At 36.1% G+C, this 15,658-nt stretch overlaps 1 protein-coding gene across 7 annotated transcripts in view; it reads right to left on the bottom strand.

The window, feature by feature from the left end:
* Nucleotides 1-15,658, bottom strand: part of Dlg2 (discs large MAGUK scaffold protein 2) — a 1,953,494-nt gene that overhangs the window by 1,540,340 nt on the left and 397,496 nt on the right. For 2 of the 7 annotated variants that reach the window (XM_031387354.1, XM_031387357.1), the window contains exon 1: nt 12,790-13,181. The exons of the other annotated variants lie outside the window; for them this stretch is intronic. In XM_031387354.1, the coding sequence (XP_031243214.1) occupies nt 12,790-12,819 (30 nt within the window). In that variant the 5' untranslated portion in view covers nt 12,820-13,181. Of the gene's footprint in view, nt 1-12,789; nt 13,182-15,658 lie in introns of those variants that run through there. 7 annotated transcript variants of the gene reach the window in all.

The following is a 15,658-nucleotide window of genomic DNA, read 5'->3' as shown; positions in this document are numbered from 1 at the left end:
TAGCTTTTGGCCACTTTTAATGTTTTGATAGAGAGGATATACCTACACAATGAAAGTACTATAACTCTACAGCATATTTATGGTAAATATATTTTATATATGTTACCAAGTCAAATACTTTCTTCTAAAACAAGACCAAGCTTCATGTTATATTACATCACTATGGAGTTCAATGGATATGTGTTGGCAATCTTTTCTCAAAGCCTGATTTAGCTGCTTTAGTTTCTGTTAAAAGCTTGCAGTTGCTGTCTAGCTGTCTTTACACTAAGAAGCTTGAATTATGATTGTGATGAGATGCTTTGTCATAAATGAGATCCAATTGTCAGGTTTTATGATGTCTGGGAGGACCTTTACTGCTTTGGCCCATTTCTCTCAAACTGAAATGACAGTTCCCACATTATTTCTGGCCTTCTACATAATCACAGATAAGTTCATCTGTTGTTTATCTTTTAGCTGAAATATCTACCTAACAAAGTGACAATAGTTCTTTCCTATGTATTATTGTAAGGTATGTATTACACCCTACATACACACATACACACACACACACACACACACTTGTTGGCATGTATAATTGTAATTATACACTCAACTATTCAAATGTGTATTTATATGCACAGAGACAAACATTCATGTTTGTGGACCTAAAAGAAAGCATTTCATTCATCCATGAATTTACTTACTCAACATTGAAATGCATATTAATGGCTGTAAAGAGTGAAGCAGAATCTCTAGCACACCTCACAGTACTAAGCTAGTGGTTGACTTAGAACATGACTTTAGAAAGAAGCTTTCCCTGTCTTCACAGAGATCATATTTAAGATGACATATACGCATATAAAAATGAATTGCAGAGATAGAAACAAATAACAAAAGTACATAACTTACAATGGTCTGAGAACATGAAGCATGTCTAGTTCAGCAGGTAACATATCACCAAGGAGATTCTTTGCAAAACCTGCATGTGAGTGAGTCTTAAAAGTTAAGAAAGGTTAGAGTAAGCACATGCCTGGCTAGGATATTAAGAAGATATTCCAAGTATGCAGTAAAGCAGTCATTTAAAAAGAAGAAGGAAAAGAAGGAGGAGGAGGAAGTCAGGAATCTTAGGAGAGCCTTGGCTGTAGTTGGTTAAAGACTGGAAGATGATGTGATTTGAGATAGGAAAGTTACACAAGGGTTAAAATACAGTGGCTCACTTGTGCCTGCCCAACCAATGAAGACTTTGTCTTATAGCACAGTGCTTCTAAATTTTGACATACAAAATCAACCTGAAACAAAGGCTAACTAGAGATTTTATTAAAATGTGAGTTGAAACAAACTTGGGTCTTCAGATTCTAAAATCCAATGATTTCTAAGGAATTTTTTTCCTGGTTTCTCCTCTAAAAGCCCCCTATCCCATCCTCCACCTCCTGCTTCTATGATCCCCACCCACTCCTATTTCACCTCCCTGCTGTTCCACTACAGTGGGGCCATTGAGTCTTCACAGGACCAAGGGCCTCTCCTCCCATTGATATCCCACAAGGCCATCTTCTGCTACATATGCGACTGGAACCATGGGTCCCTCCATGTGTATTCTTTGGTTGGTGGTATAATCCCTGGCAGCTCTGGGGGTCTAGTTGGCTGATATTGTTGTTCTTCCTATGGGGTTGCATCTGCCTCAGTATTTGTCAGGTACTGACAGAGCCTCTCAAGAGACAGCTATGTCAGGCTCCTGTCAACAAGCACTTCTTGGCATCAACTATAGTGTCTGGGTTTGGTGTCTGTATATAGGAATGGATCCTCAGGTGGGGCAGTCTCTGGATGGCCTTTCCTGAGGAAATATTTTATTTAAGTAATAAACACACCATATTGAATATCAAAACAATAGGGGACAAGAAACCTTGAAACTTTTGTCACATTGTGAATTAAATACACATTTTTATTATTATGGAGGGTTCCTTAAAAAGTGTTGAAAATATGTAAAGGTTGGAAGATAGAAAGAACAATATAATAAACAGATTTTATTGCAGAAATTCATGTGAGAACACAAACAGACCCTTGTAAGAAAGTAAATGAAGGAGAGATTTAAAAAAAAAAACAAATAAATAGGAGTTGGGCTTTTAGGAATTTAAAAAGAAAAAAATGAGGAACAACTCTCATTTTTCTAATGATGGCACCTGAGAGAGTGGCAAGAGAATGATTTATGCTTAAAAGGCTACAGAGAGCAAACCTTTTCCTAGAAGTTTTTGTTCCAGCTTATTTGCTGGGTACATGGAAATCCAAATTCTAAGACGTTTTTATTTAATATCAAACCAATTTCTCACAAAACCTGTTGTCCTATAAAAAGTTATTTTAAGAATCAAATTGTTAAGACTCAAAAAAGGTGTATGTGCAAGAAGGATTGTTACAATAAAAATGAGGATTATAGTTGTGGGCTTCTAATCTGTTACTAATCTTGATGCACAATAGCAGAGAAGGGTAAATGTCAAAGAAATGTCCCATTCCAACTTGGAAGTAGAATTGATAGTAGAACAGTAATCAGAGAATTGAATTGCTGATCTCAGTGAATTTTCATCCTTAAATGTCAGATTCCCAGAAAAGGGATGGTAAGAGGAAGATGAAAAAGAAGAAGAAGAAGAGGAAGAAGGAGGAGGAGGAGGAGGAGGAGGAAGAGGAGGAGGAGGAGGAGGAGGAGGAGGAGGAGAAGTAATTCAAAAGGATAAGAAGGAGGAGGAAAAAGAGCAGCAGAGAGAAGAAGAGGAGGAAACACCAGTACCTACTATATGCTGTTGTTTTTTGTTTGTTTGTTTGGTTGGTTGGTTGGTTGTTTTTATTTTGCAATGTGTAGTAACTACACTAATCCATACATGTGCATTGGTAGTAATTGTTCACTTTCTCTGAGATGCTCTTCACCAATAGCCACACAAATCTGTTCCTTTTAAGTCTAAAGAACTTACCCAGTCTATTTCTTTGTCTACCCTTTCTAAATTCTACTTCCTTTTCAAGGACAAAAGTTCTTACAGCTAAGACTCTGTCTGTTCTTTCTGAACTCACTGAAAGTCTCTATCTTCACTCCATTATATAAGTTCTAAGAGAGCACAGGTTCACTTGTTCTATTCATTGCTCCATTCCGTTCAGCTCAGAATAATAGCTGGCACATAGTGTACACTTGGTAACTAATCTTTGTAAGAAGTGAATGCTGTGCTTAATCTAATCCACTTTGAGAAAGTTCTGGGAATATAAAAGAAAAATATTTGTGTGGATATTGGTGAAGATCATCCCAGAAAATGTGAACAATTAGTACAAATATGCATGCATGAATTAGTATAGCTACTACACACACACACACGAAGCATTTCATTAAATAAATAAGGATATCAAGACAAGTTAATTAATTAATATTTGCCAACCAGAGAGGTAATAAACAGAAGGGCCAATATAGCACATAAGAAATCTAATTCTAAAGGCTGTACTGTCATTCATCATGCCAGCCTGCTTTTTAAGATAAATTCAGTTCTGCATGACAATTACTGTCCAACTGTTACACAGTCAATTCTCTGAGGGACCACAGGCAAGTTCAGGCCAATTTGCTTATGTCATTATGATTAGCACAAAATTAGTTCTAACACATAAAGACACAGCTCTCATTTTCTCCACCTTACATTAATACTAATGGCTACTAAAATGAATTCATGAGACCCTCTTGGCCAACAATTCAATTGAATGCAACTCAGATGCACCACTGAAAGCTTGGCTGGGCTACAAGGGATGGCCAATTGAGACTCTATATCTACTATAAATAAGAATCCTCATTAGGATCACCTTTACAAACTCTTAGAAGTTTCCACTGCACTATGTTTTCACACAACCTCCCAAATGCTCTCCAATTCCAGTGTCTCTCTCCATAATCTCTTCCCTCAACACACCTGCCTCTTGATTTACCCTTAAAATATATTCTATATCCTCATTCCCAGGGACATCCATGTTTACTCCCTAGACCCCTCCTCTTTCCTTATCTCTCTGGGTCTATGGATTATAGTTTGGTTATCATTTACTTAGTGGCTAATATCCAAGTATAAGTGAGTACCTATCATATTTGTCTTTATGGCTCTATGTTACCTCACTCAAGATTATTTTTTCTAATTCCATATATTTGCCCACAGTTTTTATGATATCATTTTTAAACAGCTGAGTAATACTTTACTATATAAATGTATCAATTTTTGTTATTTGTTCTTCTATTCATGGACATCTAGGTTGTTTCTAATTTCTGGTTATTATGAATAAAGTTGTTATGAACATGACTGAGCAACTGCCTTTATTGTAGGATGAAGCAACCTTTGGGTATGGTGCATAGTTTGGGAAGGTACTCTATAGACTACCAAAAAGCTACCAAAAACCTGGACACCAACACAGCAACAAAACCTTTGATCTACAATCTGTCCTGCCTGCAAAACATGCTCGGGCAATGATGGCACAGAACTTGCAAGGGTAGACAACTAATGTCAGATTTTACGTAAGGGCTACTCCATGAGAAGAAATTCATATCTAACATTGCTTGGATAATTAAGAATTCATTAATTACCCAAAACTAAGTAGCCCTAGTGTAAAACCAAACACAACTGAAAAAAAGAAAAAAAACAATAAAATGATTCTTAATGATATTCTACTATACTCATATCAATTAATTTATCTAGATATCATCTGAGAGATTTCTACTGGCAGCAGATGAGAGTGAGTATAGAGATTCATAGCCAGACAATATACAGAGAGAGTGTGTGTGAAAATTGAAGGTCTCCATCTAATCTCTTCCCCTGAGCTCAGGGAATTCCATGGAAGAAGAAGCAGAAAAGTTTTAAGAGTCAAAGGAAAAAGGAGACACCAGGAGACCAAGGCCTTTTGAATGAACTGAGCAATGTACATATGAGCTCACAGACTAGGACAATAAGCACAGGGCCTACATGGATCTACATCAGGACTTCTTCATAGTATTTTTATGGAACATTAGCTTAGTTTTTTTTTTTTTAATCATAGAAATAAATATTTAATTTATTTATTTTTTAATTGAATTAAGTTTTATTGCATTATGATGAGAAAAGATACATAATTTCAGTTTATCTGAATTTGTTAACATTTTAAAACATATTTTAAGTAAATAAAATTACATCACATTCTTCTTTCTTTTTTGTACCCCAATTCCTCCCAGAGACCCCCCCTTCAACACCTGCAATACCTTTTTTTATTTTATCTTATTCTTTAAAATTTATAAAGTAATGTAACAATAAAAATGAGTAGTATAAAAGTTGTTTGATATAAAACAATCAAACCATCTTATGATCTTATGTAGAAACTTGTCTGCAGCAATACTGAAAATACATATGTTTTTCTCAATATAAATTTTAAATAACTCCAAACATATTAGGGGTATATTTTAAAATAATACATCACCACTAGTTTTTTTTAAATGAACATAAATAGATAAAGTCTTTCTATTTGTTTGTTTTGTTTTGTTTTGTTTTTAATAGAGTTTACAATTTTGGCTCTTACCAACTTATCCTAATTGATTCATATACAAAAGTATGAGGAATTGAAAATTTGTTGGCTATCATCTGGTGGTCTCTCTAATTTGGTTATTGGAGAAATAGGTACAATTCACACACACTTTCTGCTTGATTGTACCTCTTAGTGTCTTGTTGGGTACCACATAAAGCTCTTGAAACCATGCTTCTCCTATCTCAGCCTCTCTATTAGAAGGATTGTTTATTTGATGTTTTTACACTATACTATGGTTTTCAGAACAGCTTACATATTTCAAAATTATTTATATACCCAAAAGAAACATAAACAATTAACTTGGGAGGTGACTTATAAGAGAACAACAAAGAGTGGGACTGAATGCTTTGCTTGATGTTTGTAACTACTGTATCAATTTTGAAGAAGAGAACTTTGTAAGTTACTCTTTCTCTGAGATGAATGCTTTTCAAAATCATCACAGCCAATGAACTAGATTCTTACACTTACCTAATGTCTGGGCCACCCTCCAAGCAGAACCATTGTTCACTGAAAATGTTGATGAATGACTTCATGGATAGGCCATCTTAATATACATACCATTTGGGATACACCATCTTAATACACACAATTTCTTAAATGAATGCAACCTGTTCTCTGTGGGTTGAGAATGAAGAAAATCACTCCAAATAGCTTTGACCATAGCAGGAAATCTGAATCCAAAGATCGTGCCTACAATACACTTCTTGTCACAGCAGAACTGTCAACTCTTCACTTAGCTACTAGGGAGGTAAAATCCTTTGGTGATATGAGGGGCATTGAAGTACAGTCTTACTACATAGCTTAGTATTTTTATGGGACTCCTTAGTGTGGAAATGATTGGGTCTGATTCTTGTGGCTGCTCTTGGGGATCTTTTCCTTCTGTTGGGGTGTCACATCAAACTTTGATATGAAAGTTTTTGCTTAATCATATTATATATGTCATGTTTGGTTGTTATCTCTTAGAAGCTTGTTCTTTTCTAATGAGAGACAGAAAGAGAGAGGATCAGAGGGAAGGGGAGGTGGGAAGGAACTGGAGGAATATAGGGGAAGGAAAATATAATCAGGGTATATTGTATGAGAAAATAATCAGTTTTTAAAGGAAAAGGGTTTCAAAAGCAAAATTCAAAATTTAAAACTAGAATTTCCTTTTTTTCAACAATTATTCTCATCCTTTCTATGTAAGCAATATTTTTTATTATTTCAAATACATAAACATTTGTTTCCATGCAATACTCCTATGGAGTAATTACTGATAAATCTATATTATTTTCCTATTTTCAGTAATCCAATGGAATACATACTGATAAGTAATGAGAATGAGAAACTAAGAGTCAGAAAGAATAAACTGAACTGACTTAAGTTTACTAACACACATAGAAAACCCAATATTTTGTCTTCTGTGTCTTGACATGATGCACATTTCTGAAAATGCCTTTGGTGAGGCATACATAAACGCAACGAGACAAGTCTCTCAGGCAGTTGAAATCATGAGTAATCTGCTTTAAGAAAACAATATCTGCAAATATTCAGAGGATAAAGGATAAGTAACAAAGGATGCAGATGAATTCTTCCATATGCCATGGAGTTAATTGACATTTAAATTTTAGTCTCAATAAATGTTTAAATTTGAATAAAAGTTTGAAACTTTTATTTATACTTACGTCCTTTGCAAATCCACACTTGTCTCATAAAATTAAATTAACATGAAGTTTGTATAAAGGACAGTTCTTTAAATCTCATAATTCTTCATGGAACCTTTGATTTTTAGTCATAGAATCAAAAAGAGATCATGTAAAATATCTGGAGGTCTATTAAATGTTTAAAATGTTAAACGACCTGGAGGTCATTTTTCAGGAAAATGATTTGCTACAGTTTTGTCAACAGATGATATCATTCTTAGAATGAGATTTTATTTTACTTCTAAACATTTACTGAAGTAGGCTATAACTAGATGTTACAAAATATACAAATAGACTAATTGGAAATAATTTTAAATTAAGCATCACTTGGATCAATATTAAAAGTTATTGAATATCAATGTTGAAAAGGAATATAATCCAACAGATGGCATCGAGGATATGTTTTAACTGAATAACATTGATGTGGTTGAATCTGGAGATAAGAAAGAGAGTAGACTGGCAGGTATTAAAGAGCTTAGTTCAACTCTCTACTATCACAATTTCTTACTTGTGTAAACTGGCCTCAATTTGGAGATGTGAAAATTCTTGCCTGGTTAGATGAGAGTAGTAAATGAGTTTTAGTAAAACACCCAGGTCCTCTCAAGTCCCAGGCACTGCATATACAAAGTTAAGGGAATAGGATAGTATCCCTCACTTCATAAAGGATATGCCAAGAGAAAGAGAGAGATAGGAAGAATAGTCATACAAATAAGTCCATAATTATTAATTATGACAGGTAAAAATAAAAATGACTATACACTAAAATACATAGTTTTTAGAAAAGGTGTGACCCCTGAAAATTAAATCAAATTTAAGTAGCTTAACTGTTATCTGGACAGAATAAGAAGATATTCCCACAACAAGGACCTGAGTGCTATCCTTGCTTTGTGTCCATTAGTTTAATGAAGGTTAGGAAAGGTAGCATAGATTTAAAAATACTCTCCTATCTATGCACTTTGAAAATCATTACAAAATAAAACATGGGGGAAAGAGAGAGAAAAGAGAAAAAGAAAATCATGTTCTAAGTCAAAATAAAATAGCAGTATGATTAAAACCAGGACAAGTGCTTGACTGTCATAGAGTAATACCATCCAGGGTTCTTCAGAGTGATGCTGTTGGCATAGTGTTAGATGGCTTACTACACTGAAAGGAAAATTAAGCTAGTATATTCATGGTGTGAGTATTCCAAAGCATCATGTGCTGCTGCTAAAGGTTAATCCATTTATTTAACTCTCAGCATCCTCAAAACAAACTCGAATGGTAGGTGCTCAAGTCCTAAGAAAGAGAAGTACAGTTCAGGGAAGGTTGTTCAGTTAGTCAAAGTGATGACCATTATGCTAGCCAAAGAGGCATAAAGATTGGTAAAGGCAGATGTGGCAGAAAACTGGAAAAAAACTCAGGCCAAAGGAAGGAAATGTGAGAGAAGTTTGAAAAATTCAAGATTTGGAACCACTGAAAATAATGGTTGGTGGTTCCTATCTTTTAAAAAATAATATATATCTCAACTTACAGTATTTGTGACTGAAGTTCTTTCTGACTCTGCATTTTCTATAGCTTATATCTTACTTCCCTGCCATACTGACTTCCACTGTGTCCTGTACTCTACTAATGAGCACAGTAGAACCTTCCTTCAAAGCCTTCCTGATATCTATCCCTACCCATGCAGCAGAAAATCCATCAGCTTGGTAGAGTGTCCTCATACCCATTTCCACAACAACTCACACTTACCCACCTACTGCATATCACTTTACTTCCAAACTAACAGTTTTCCCATTACACTAAATGATGTGAGAAGAGACTGTTCATTTTATCCCCACACCTTGGAGTATACAACTGCACAGTAGATATTCAACGAATACTTGAGAAGGGAAAAAATGAATGGGTGGATGTACTGTCAGGGGAGCAGATGCAATCATACATCTGCATGAAGAAATAGCTTGGTCTATGAACACAGGGACACTTAGAAAACCATTTGTTGCCTTGGTGATTTGTTTCGTTTTTGCTACATAAAGCTGTGGTAAAATATAAAGTAATTATTTTAGCTTCCTGCCTAACCACAGTTGCAAAATTTTTGACTATGAGTTCATTTCCAAAAGAATGCCATGCTACATTTTCTTAGTAGACCCATAATAAATAATAACATGCTACCCTTGATAATTTATTTTAAATGTCCAGCAACAACATTTATTTCTTCTTAGAAGCGAATTTATTAGTCACTTTAATTCTTGGAAGAGACAATAAGATGACAGAGGTAGAGAGGGACATATTACAGAGCAGATGTAGTCTTAACAACATCAATAAAACCTTCTTTTATGCTGCCCAGTTCCACTTTCCATTCTGTTATTTGAATTTCATATGCCCATTAACCTGTTAAATGCATTAAAAATTAATGGCTTCATCACTCCTTTATGAATAAATCACAGCAGAAATTTAACATAGCATATTACAGCTTTATTTGTAGATTATTATTTAAATTTGTTTTAGTGTCTATGGTTAATGGACACCAGGGATAAGAAGAAGGCATAATCCACCCACAGCAGTCTTTAAAATGCTTCAAGAGCTTGAATATTGTCATTTGCAGAGATAATACATTTTACAATAATACTAGCCAGAAATACTGGAATACTAGGAATTTTCAAAACTAACTTCATTATATCATCTCTTAAATCTCCTTTTTAAAAGAATGATAAATGGAGTCCAATAGAGAGATCTTTAATAATCTACTCAAAATTTAAAGTTAGGTCCAGAATGAACATTCAGATCCAAATCTAGAGCTCTGCTATTCTTATTCTGATATTCAGATTGCCTTTCCTGGTAGCGTTAGCTGTTACAAAAGAATATAATTTGAACTGGTCAGAGATGATCAAAATAATAACTCGATCCTTCAATGAAAGTTAGCTGTCTCAGTATTTGAAAACACCTTGGGATTCTTGTGTCCAAAATATCTCTTTTGAGGGGCGTGGTTGACCTACTGGCCTAGAAGAACAGGCTTCAAGTCTGGGAGGGTCTGTAAATCAGTCCAAACATAGCAGAACCTCCAAATGCTAAGCAATCAGTTATGTGGAGCAAGATGCATTGTAGGGTTATTTTCTCAGGAGACTCTACAATTTTTTCTTCTCATTCATCCTACTCTAAAGCTTATCCTTAAAAATGCAAAGATATGAGTGAGTTACTCCCCCCAGAATCTAAACATCTCATAGAGCCATCTGGGCCAAGACAGGAGGATGAGAATGAACCAAGGTGCTAATATAGAGCCAGTGAAAGAGTGTGTATACCTGAGTGGTGAGGTATTCCATGGATAAAATGGGAATCTGGAAGGATCAGGAGAGATGAGAGTTCCAGCCTGACAGGGACTTTCTGCCTAGGAAAGTGCATTAGCAGGTAGACTTGATGAAGGAAAATGAGGTTCAGTTCGGTTGAACTGAGACATATTTAAAACCTCTAACTTGTTAGCATGTTTTCTGAAGAGGGATCTTAGGAAGAGCAGAGCAAGGGCATCCATCCCTGGTGCCTGGCTACTCAGAGCAAGGGCATCCATCCCTGGTGCCTGGCTACTCAGAGCAAGGGCATCCATCCCTGGTGCCTGGCTACTCAGAGCAAGAGCATCCCTGGTGCCTGGTCACTTAGAACAAGAACATCCAGAATATATGGGCACTTGGGAGAAGTATTAAAATTTAGGTGGTTGTAGGTTAAATGGGTCAGATTTGTAGTCTAAGGTCTACCAGGCAGCCTTAGTCATAATGCTTTATGCCAATTTACCAAGTTAACAGTGTAGTACAACTTTTTTTTAAATATGTTTGTCCTTTAAAGATAATGAAAATAACACTCAGGAATGAACCGGATAACAAAATTAAATATACCTCATAAAATTAATGAAATTTCTCAAGTATTTATCCTGTTGAATAACATAATGTACATGATACTACTTCTAAAACAAATTAAGATCTTAGTTATGTCCCAGTACCTATATCCATCAATACCTTGGTAACTAAATATAGGTAACATATTTTCTTTTATGTTTTGTTATCTAAAGTGAATCTCAGTGTTGAACTACCTCTTCTACTGCAAAAGATGTCCAGTTTTGACTTGTAATTGATATCTGTTTCCTAAGTCTTCCAATGGGTATATAATGTGTTTAACAGCATCTGAAATCATTTATGACTTGATAACAAATACTTATAAACCACATGTTGGTGATATTTAATAGAAATATTTTATGAAAAATATTTTATGAAAAATAATCCCGAGTTCCACACCTTAGGATAAACACACTTAAATACACATGTTCATCTCCTCCCTAGATTCCATAAGGACATCCATTTTCTGGTTCTCCCATTCATTTTAGTATGCTTGCTGTTGTTTGTTTGTTTGTTTGTTTTTATCTGACTTAACAGTAAAAACAAAATTAAACACTGCAATTTAAGTAAAATAAATCTTCATATGACTTGGAAGTCTGTCAACTACTCCAACTAGATACTTTCAAATATTAAATCTACTACTATCAACCTAATTTTCCATGAGATACTACTTTTAGGGAAGATGACTAATAATTTCTGCATTCTGTTTGTAAAGGGAAAAATATTTAATATGACACATAGTTAAACTTCATCAGTGGCTTCAAAATTAACTAGGACTAGCGGACTATCTTGAGAGATCTACATTAACTGATTTTTTCATACTACATTATTGAATTTTTCATATTAATGGTGTCCAATCAATGTGATATACTAAAAGAAATGGCTAGTATTAACTTGTGGTGTGCCCTCGTGCATAATAAAAATTAAGCTAATGAGTGTCTTTTAATTAGTGTTTTATAAATAAAAATAACTTTTTCCAAATAACTAGTGATTATGGAATTTAAGTGCTTTTAATATGCTATTTAGAATTGATGACAGAATAAAATCAATTTGGAAGTTTTAATTTTCTGTAAATAACTCCGCAAAAGGGTTATTTTGTTCCACTTTCACTTCTGTATCTTATTATATAAATTATTTATTTGATTATAGTCAAAACAGACTCCATCAAAGATTAAATATTGTACTTGTTTGTTTTTAATCTCAGGCCTACTTTTTTTTTTCTTTAAAAGAAATCACCAAAATGCAGAATATCAGAATTCTCCAATCAGAAACAATATGTCAAGCCACAGTAAAGCTGATTGGCTTCTTCAAGCATAGGAGACATGGTTTTTAAATGAAAAGCTAATTAGCCCACTCAGAAAGACCCAGATATGGTATGGTAAAACGATGTGTGAGCTACACTACTATGAGAGATGTTTCAATTACCAGCTATAAATAGATGAAAAGACAAAACCTGCCACTAAAGAAAAAAAAAAAAAATCACCAACAGACACATTCTCTTGTCATTTGCACAAATACACAATGTCACTTTAAGAAGTTGAAATGACAGAAAGACAAGACCCTCACACCCTCTTAGGGAACAACATGCCCAGCAATGTAAATTACACTAATCATTTTATCTTATGGACTGGCAGCATCTAGCAGAGCTGTTTAATTACAGGACCGGAATAATAATAGATAAAAAGAAATACTGCACGAAACAGCTGTGTTTCCTAGCCTACCTTTGTGGTGACAATGCACAGGCAATCCATCCTGGATCCCTACACAGGACTCAGTGCATGGAATCACACCAGCAAATCAGCAAAGGTGAGGAAAAGCCTTTGGGTAAATGGCACACTGAGAGAAGCAGAGCCTGGATTCTGCACAGAAGGCTTTTCCAAGGGGGGCCCCTCATAGGAAACTCGAGCCCTCCTTCATACAGCTCAATGCAAGCAGGATTCTCCTAGGCACGGGAAAATCCCCTAGGAATCAGATCCGGCAAAACTTCCTGGTGTCTTGCTGGGCTCCGAGGCTGCATCATCTCTTAGCGGATTCCGAGAAGGGCAGCTGGGCTGACGTGAGTGCCCAGCACTGCTCTATCCTGGAGATGAGTGTTAGACCAAGCGCCCGAGAATCACACTTCAGCTCTCGCTCTTGTTTCTGAATTCTGATCTGCGGCTCCGCTCTACTCATAAGATTTCCCTTTCCAAAGTACCCCCCTTTTGCTGCCTTCTCTTTGCTGCTAACAACTCTGAGTAAGCACAACACAAAAAAACTACCCGGCCCATCTATCAAAGGACTGTCGTTCGGCTGCCAGAACAGCGGCTTTGGGTAATAAAAAGCTATTTATTATGAGCATGATTCCCGGGAGCCTCAATGACTAGAAGGATGTGAAGGAAAGCAAAGGTGCACGCGGTGCTGCATACATCACAGTTGAATTCACTTGCGATTACAAGGGCGGCTGCTTACAAATGACTAACAGCTGGATAAGGAAAAGCTGGCCAGGTACATAAAGAGGCTGCAGATTTGGACGCTTGACTTGGAAAATGTTCAGTTTCCCCTTTTACTAGCGCAGCCATACGTGTGGTCTACCTCATACACGAGTAAGCAAACGACCGAGTGTTTGAACAAGAAAGTATATTATAAAATCGGGGTGGGAGGAAGCTTCTATGTGTTTACCAAAAGTTCTACATTGCGAGAAAAAGGAAGAAGAAAAAAAAAAAAAAGAGCTTGTTCCCAAACTTTTCTCTCCTGCCTGGTTGTCTACAGGCGCTTATTACGTGGGCGGAGCTTTGTGCTCCCTTCTGCAGCATTTTAGCAGCCAAGTGATTAACCCCCCCCCTTCCCTCAAGTCCCTCCCTTTCTCCTAGTGAAGCTGCTTGGGATGCTTGACAAGCATCACTCTCTGGATAATTTACTCCACTCCCTCCCCGCCTCCCCTCACCCCACTTCCCTTATCTTAGATATCTAGGAAGAAACCATCTATGACACTGGAGCTCAGAGAAACCAGGATGGGGGGGGGGGGACGTCGCGGGGGGAGGCAGACAGAAAGGAGACAGCAAAGAGCAAGCCAGACTCAAAAAGAGGAAGAAAGTATTGGTGGATCAGTTAAGAATGGTATACCTGGACCTCCAGCCACAATGAAAAGAAATGTCTAGAGACCCATACATTTCAATTTACTGGTCAAGATATTTTGCCTCTTTATCCCTTATTACCAACCCTCTTTTTTTTTTTTAACAAGGTGCATTTTCAGTAAGAGTTTTAAGACTTCTTCCTACCTTTCATGAATTATTCAAGTTCAAACCTCAATAACCTCCGGATTGCTAAATAGATGAATGTGTCAGGAACTGACGTGTCATTATTCTCCCAAAATGGGAGTGCTGCTTTTAAAGATTCTTCTTCCTTAGTTCATAGCAAGTCAAATATGTGTTGTGTTGGGGGATGGGGGTAAAAAGAAACACCTGACTTTCAGTTCTAATATAACCTTTTAAAGTGGCTCAAAAATATTTAATGCTGAGAAATAATTTTCTCCGAACTCTTACCCTACAGGTATAATAAACTTCAGATGATTTCCACATTAAGCAATACAAATAAAACCTATTCTGTGCTCTATTCAATTAGGTAACTCTCTTACAGTTCAATGATATGAAAAGGTTATGGGAGCATCATTTTACGTCTTGATCTCCTCATTTGTTAGCTCATTACAGTGGTTAATTTAGCTTAATATAGCCTAAGCTCATCTCAGAGGAGTAAAGCATGCCTTTGAGCATCCTTAGGTACCAAAGCACTTCCCCAATGCAGGTGGATCACCTAATATGCATGTAATTCTGATCATCATCCATGTTGGAAATAATTAGCTTTGTTTTGCCCTGGTGCTTTAAGTTTGACAAAAGATATGTTTTAACTAATTTCCAAAGAACTGTGTAGCTAACTTCCATGCCGACAATAAAGATCATGTCTCTTAATTTTTAAGTCCAGGGCTTTCTTCATCATATTAGAATAGAGATAGCCAGAAGTTTGAAAGAGAATGTGGAAGAAAGGTAGCTTGGAAGTACATCCTGTCTTCCAAAAGAGGAGAGGGAATGTAGTTGGGGAAATCTGGTGAGGGAGCCCAATGAGTCTTCTGTCTTCTGACTGTGGTGGATCACAATGAAAATACCTTCTGAATTGCAAGAGTCTGAAAATATGAAAGACAACTAGTCTTACATCAGTCTGGGCATTCTGTAGGCACTTCCAAGTCACTCATAGGGGACATACAGTTAGACAGAGGGCTGATAAGTTAATGCCTCTGTCATTCATTATATTGAGCTGCGTATATTTAGTTTTCATACTTAGTTTTTGTTGTATCTTGCTATCATCTGATCTAGGCATGTCCATTCAAAAAATATACTTAAGAAATTACTAATGTGTAGACTCACAGTGAACAAAAGCAAGCAAGTCAAACCCTGCAGTCCTGTTATAGTAAGGATTTGAGCAGAATCTTGGACTCATAATGCAGAGGTGTTTAACCCAGAAATCAGGAAGGTTTTATGGAGAGGAGCCCAGGAAACTTAACTAGGAGTTGGAAGAGAAAAGAATTCCATGTCCTCTGTTATATTTGAAAAAGGTATG

The sequence above is a fragment of the Mastomys coucha genome, unplaced genomic scaffold (assembly GCF_008632895.1).
Source record: "Mastomys coucha isolate ucsf_1 unplaced genomic scaffold, UCSF_Mcou_1 pScaffold21, whole genome shotgun sequence".
Taxonomy (NCBI): Eukaryota; Metazoa; Chordata; class Mammalia; order Rodentia; family Muridae; genus Mastomys; species Mastomys coucha.
The sequence above is the reverse complement of the archived record's forward strand: the minus strand, read 5'-3'. Positions and strand labels throughout refer to the sequence as shown.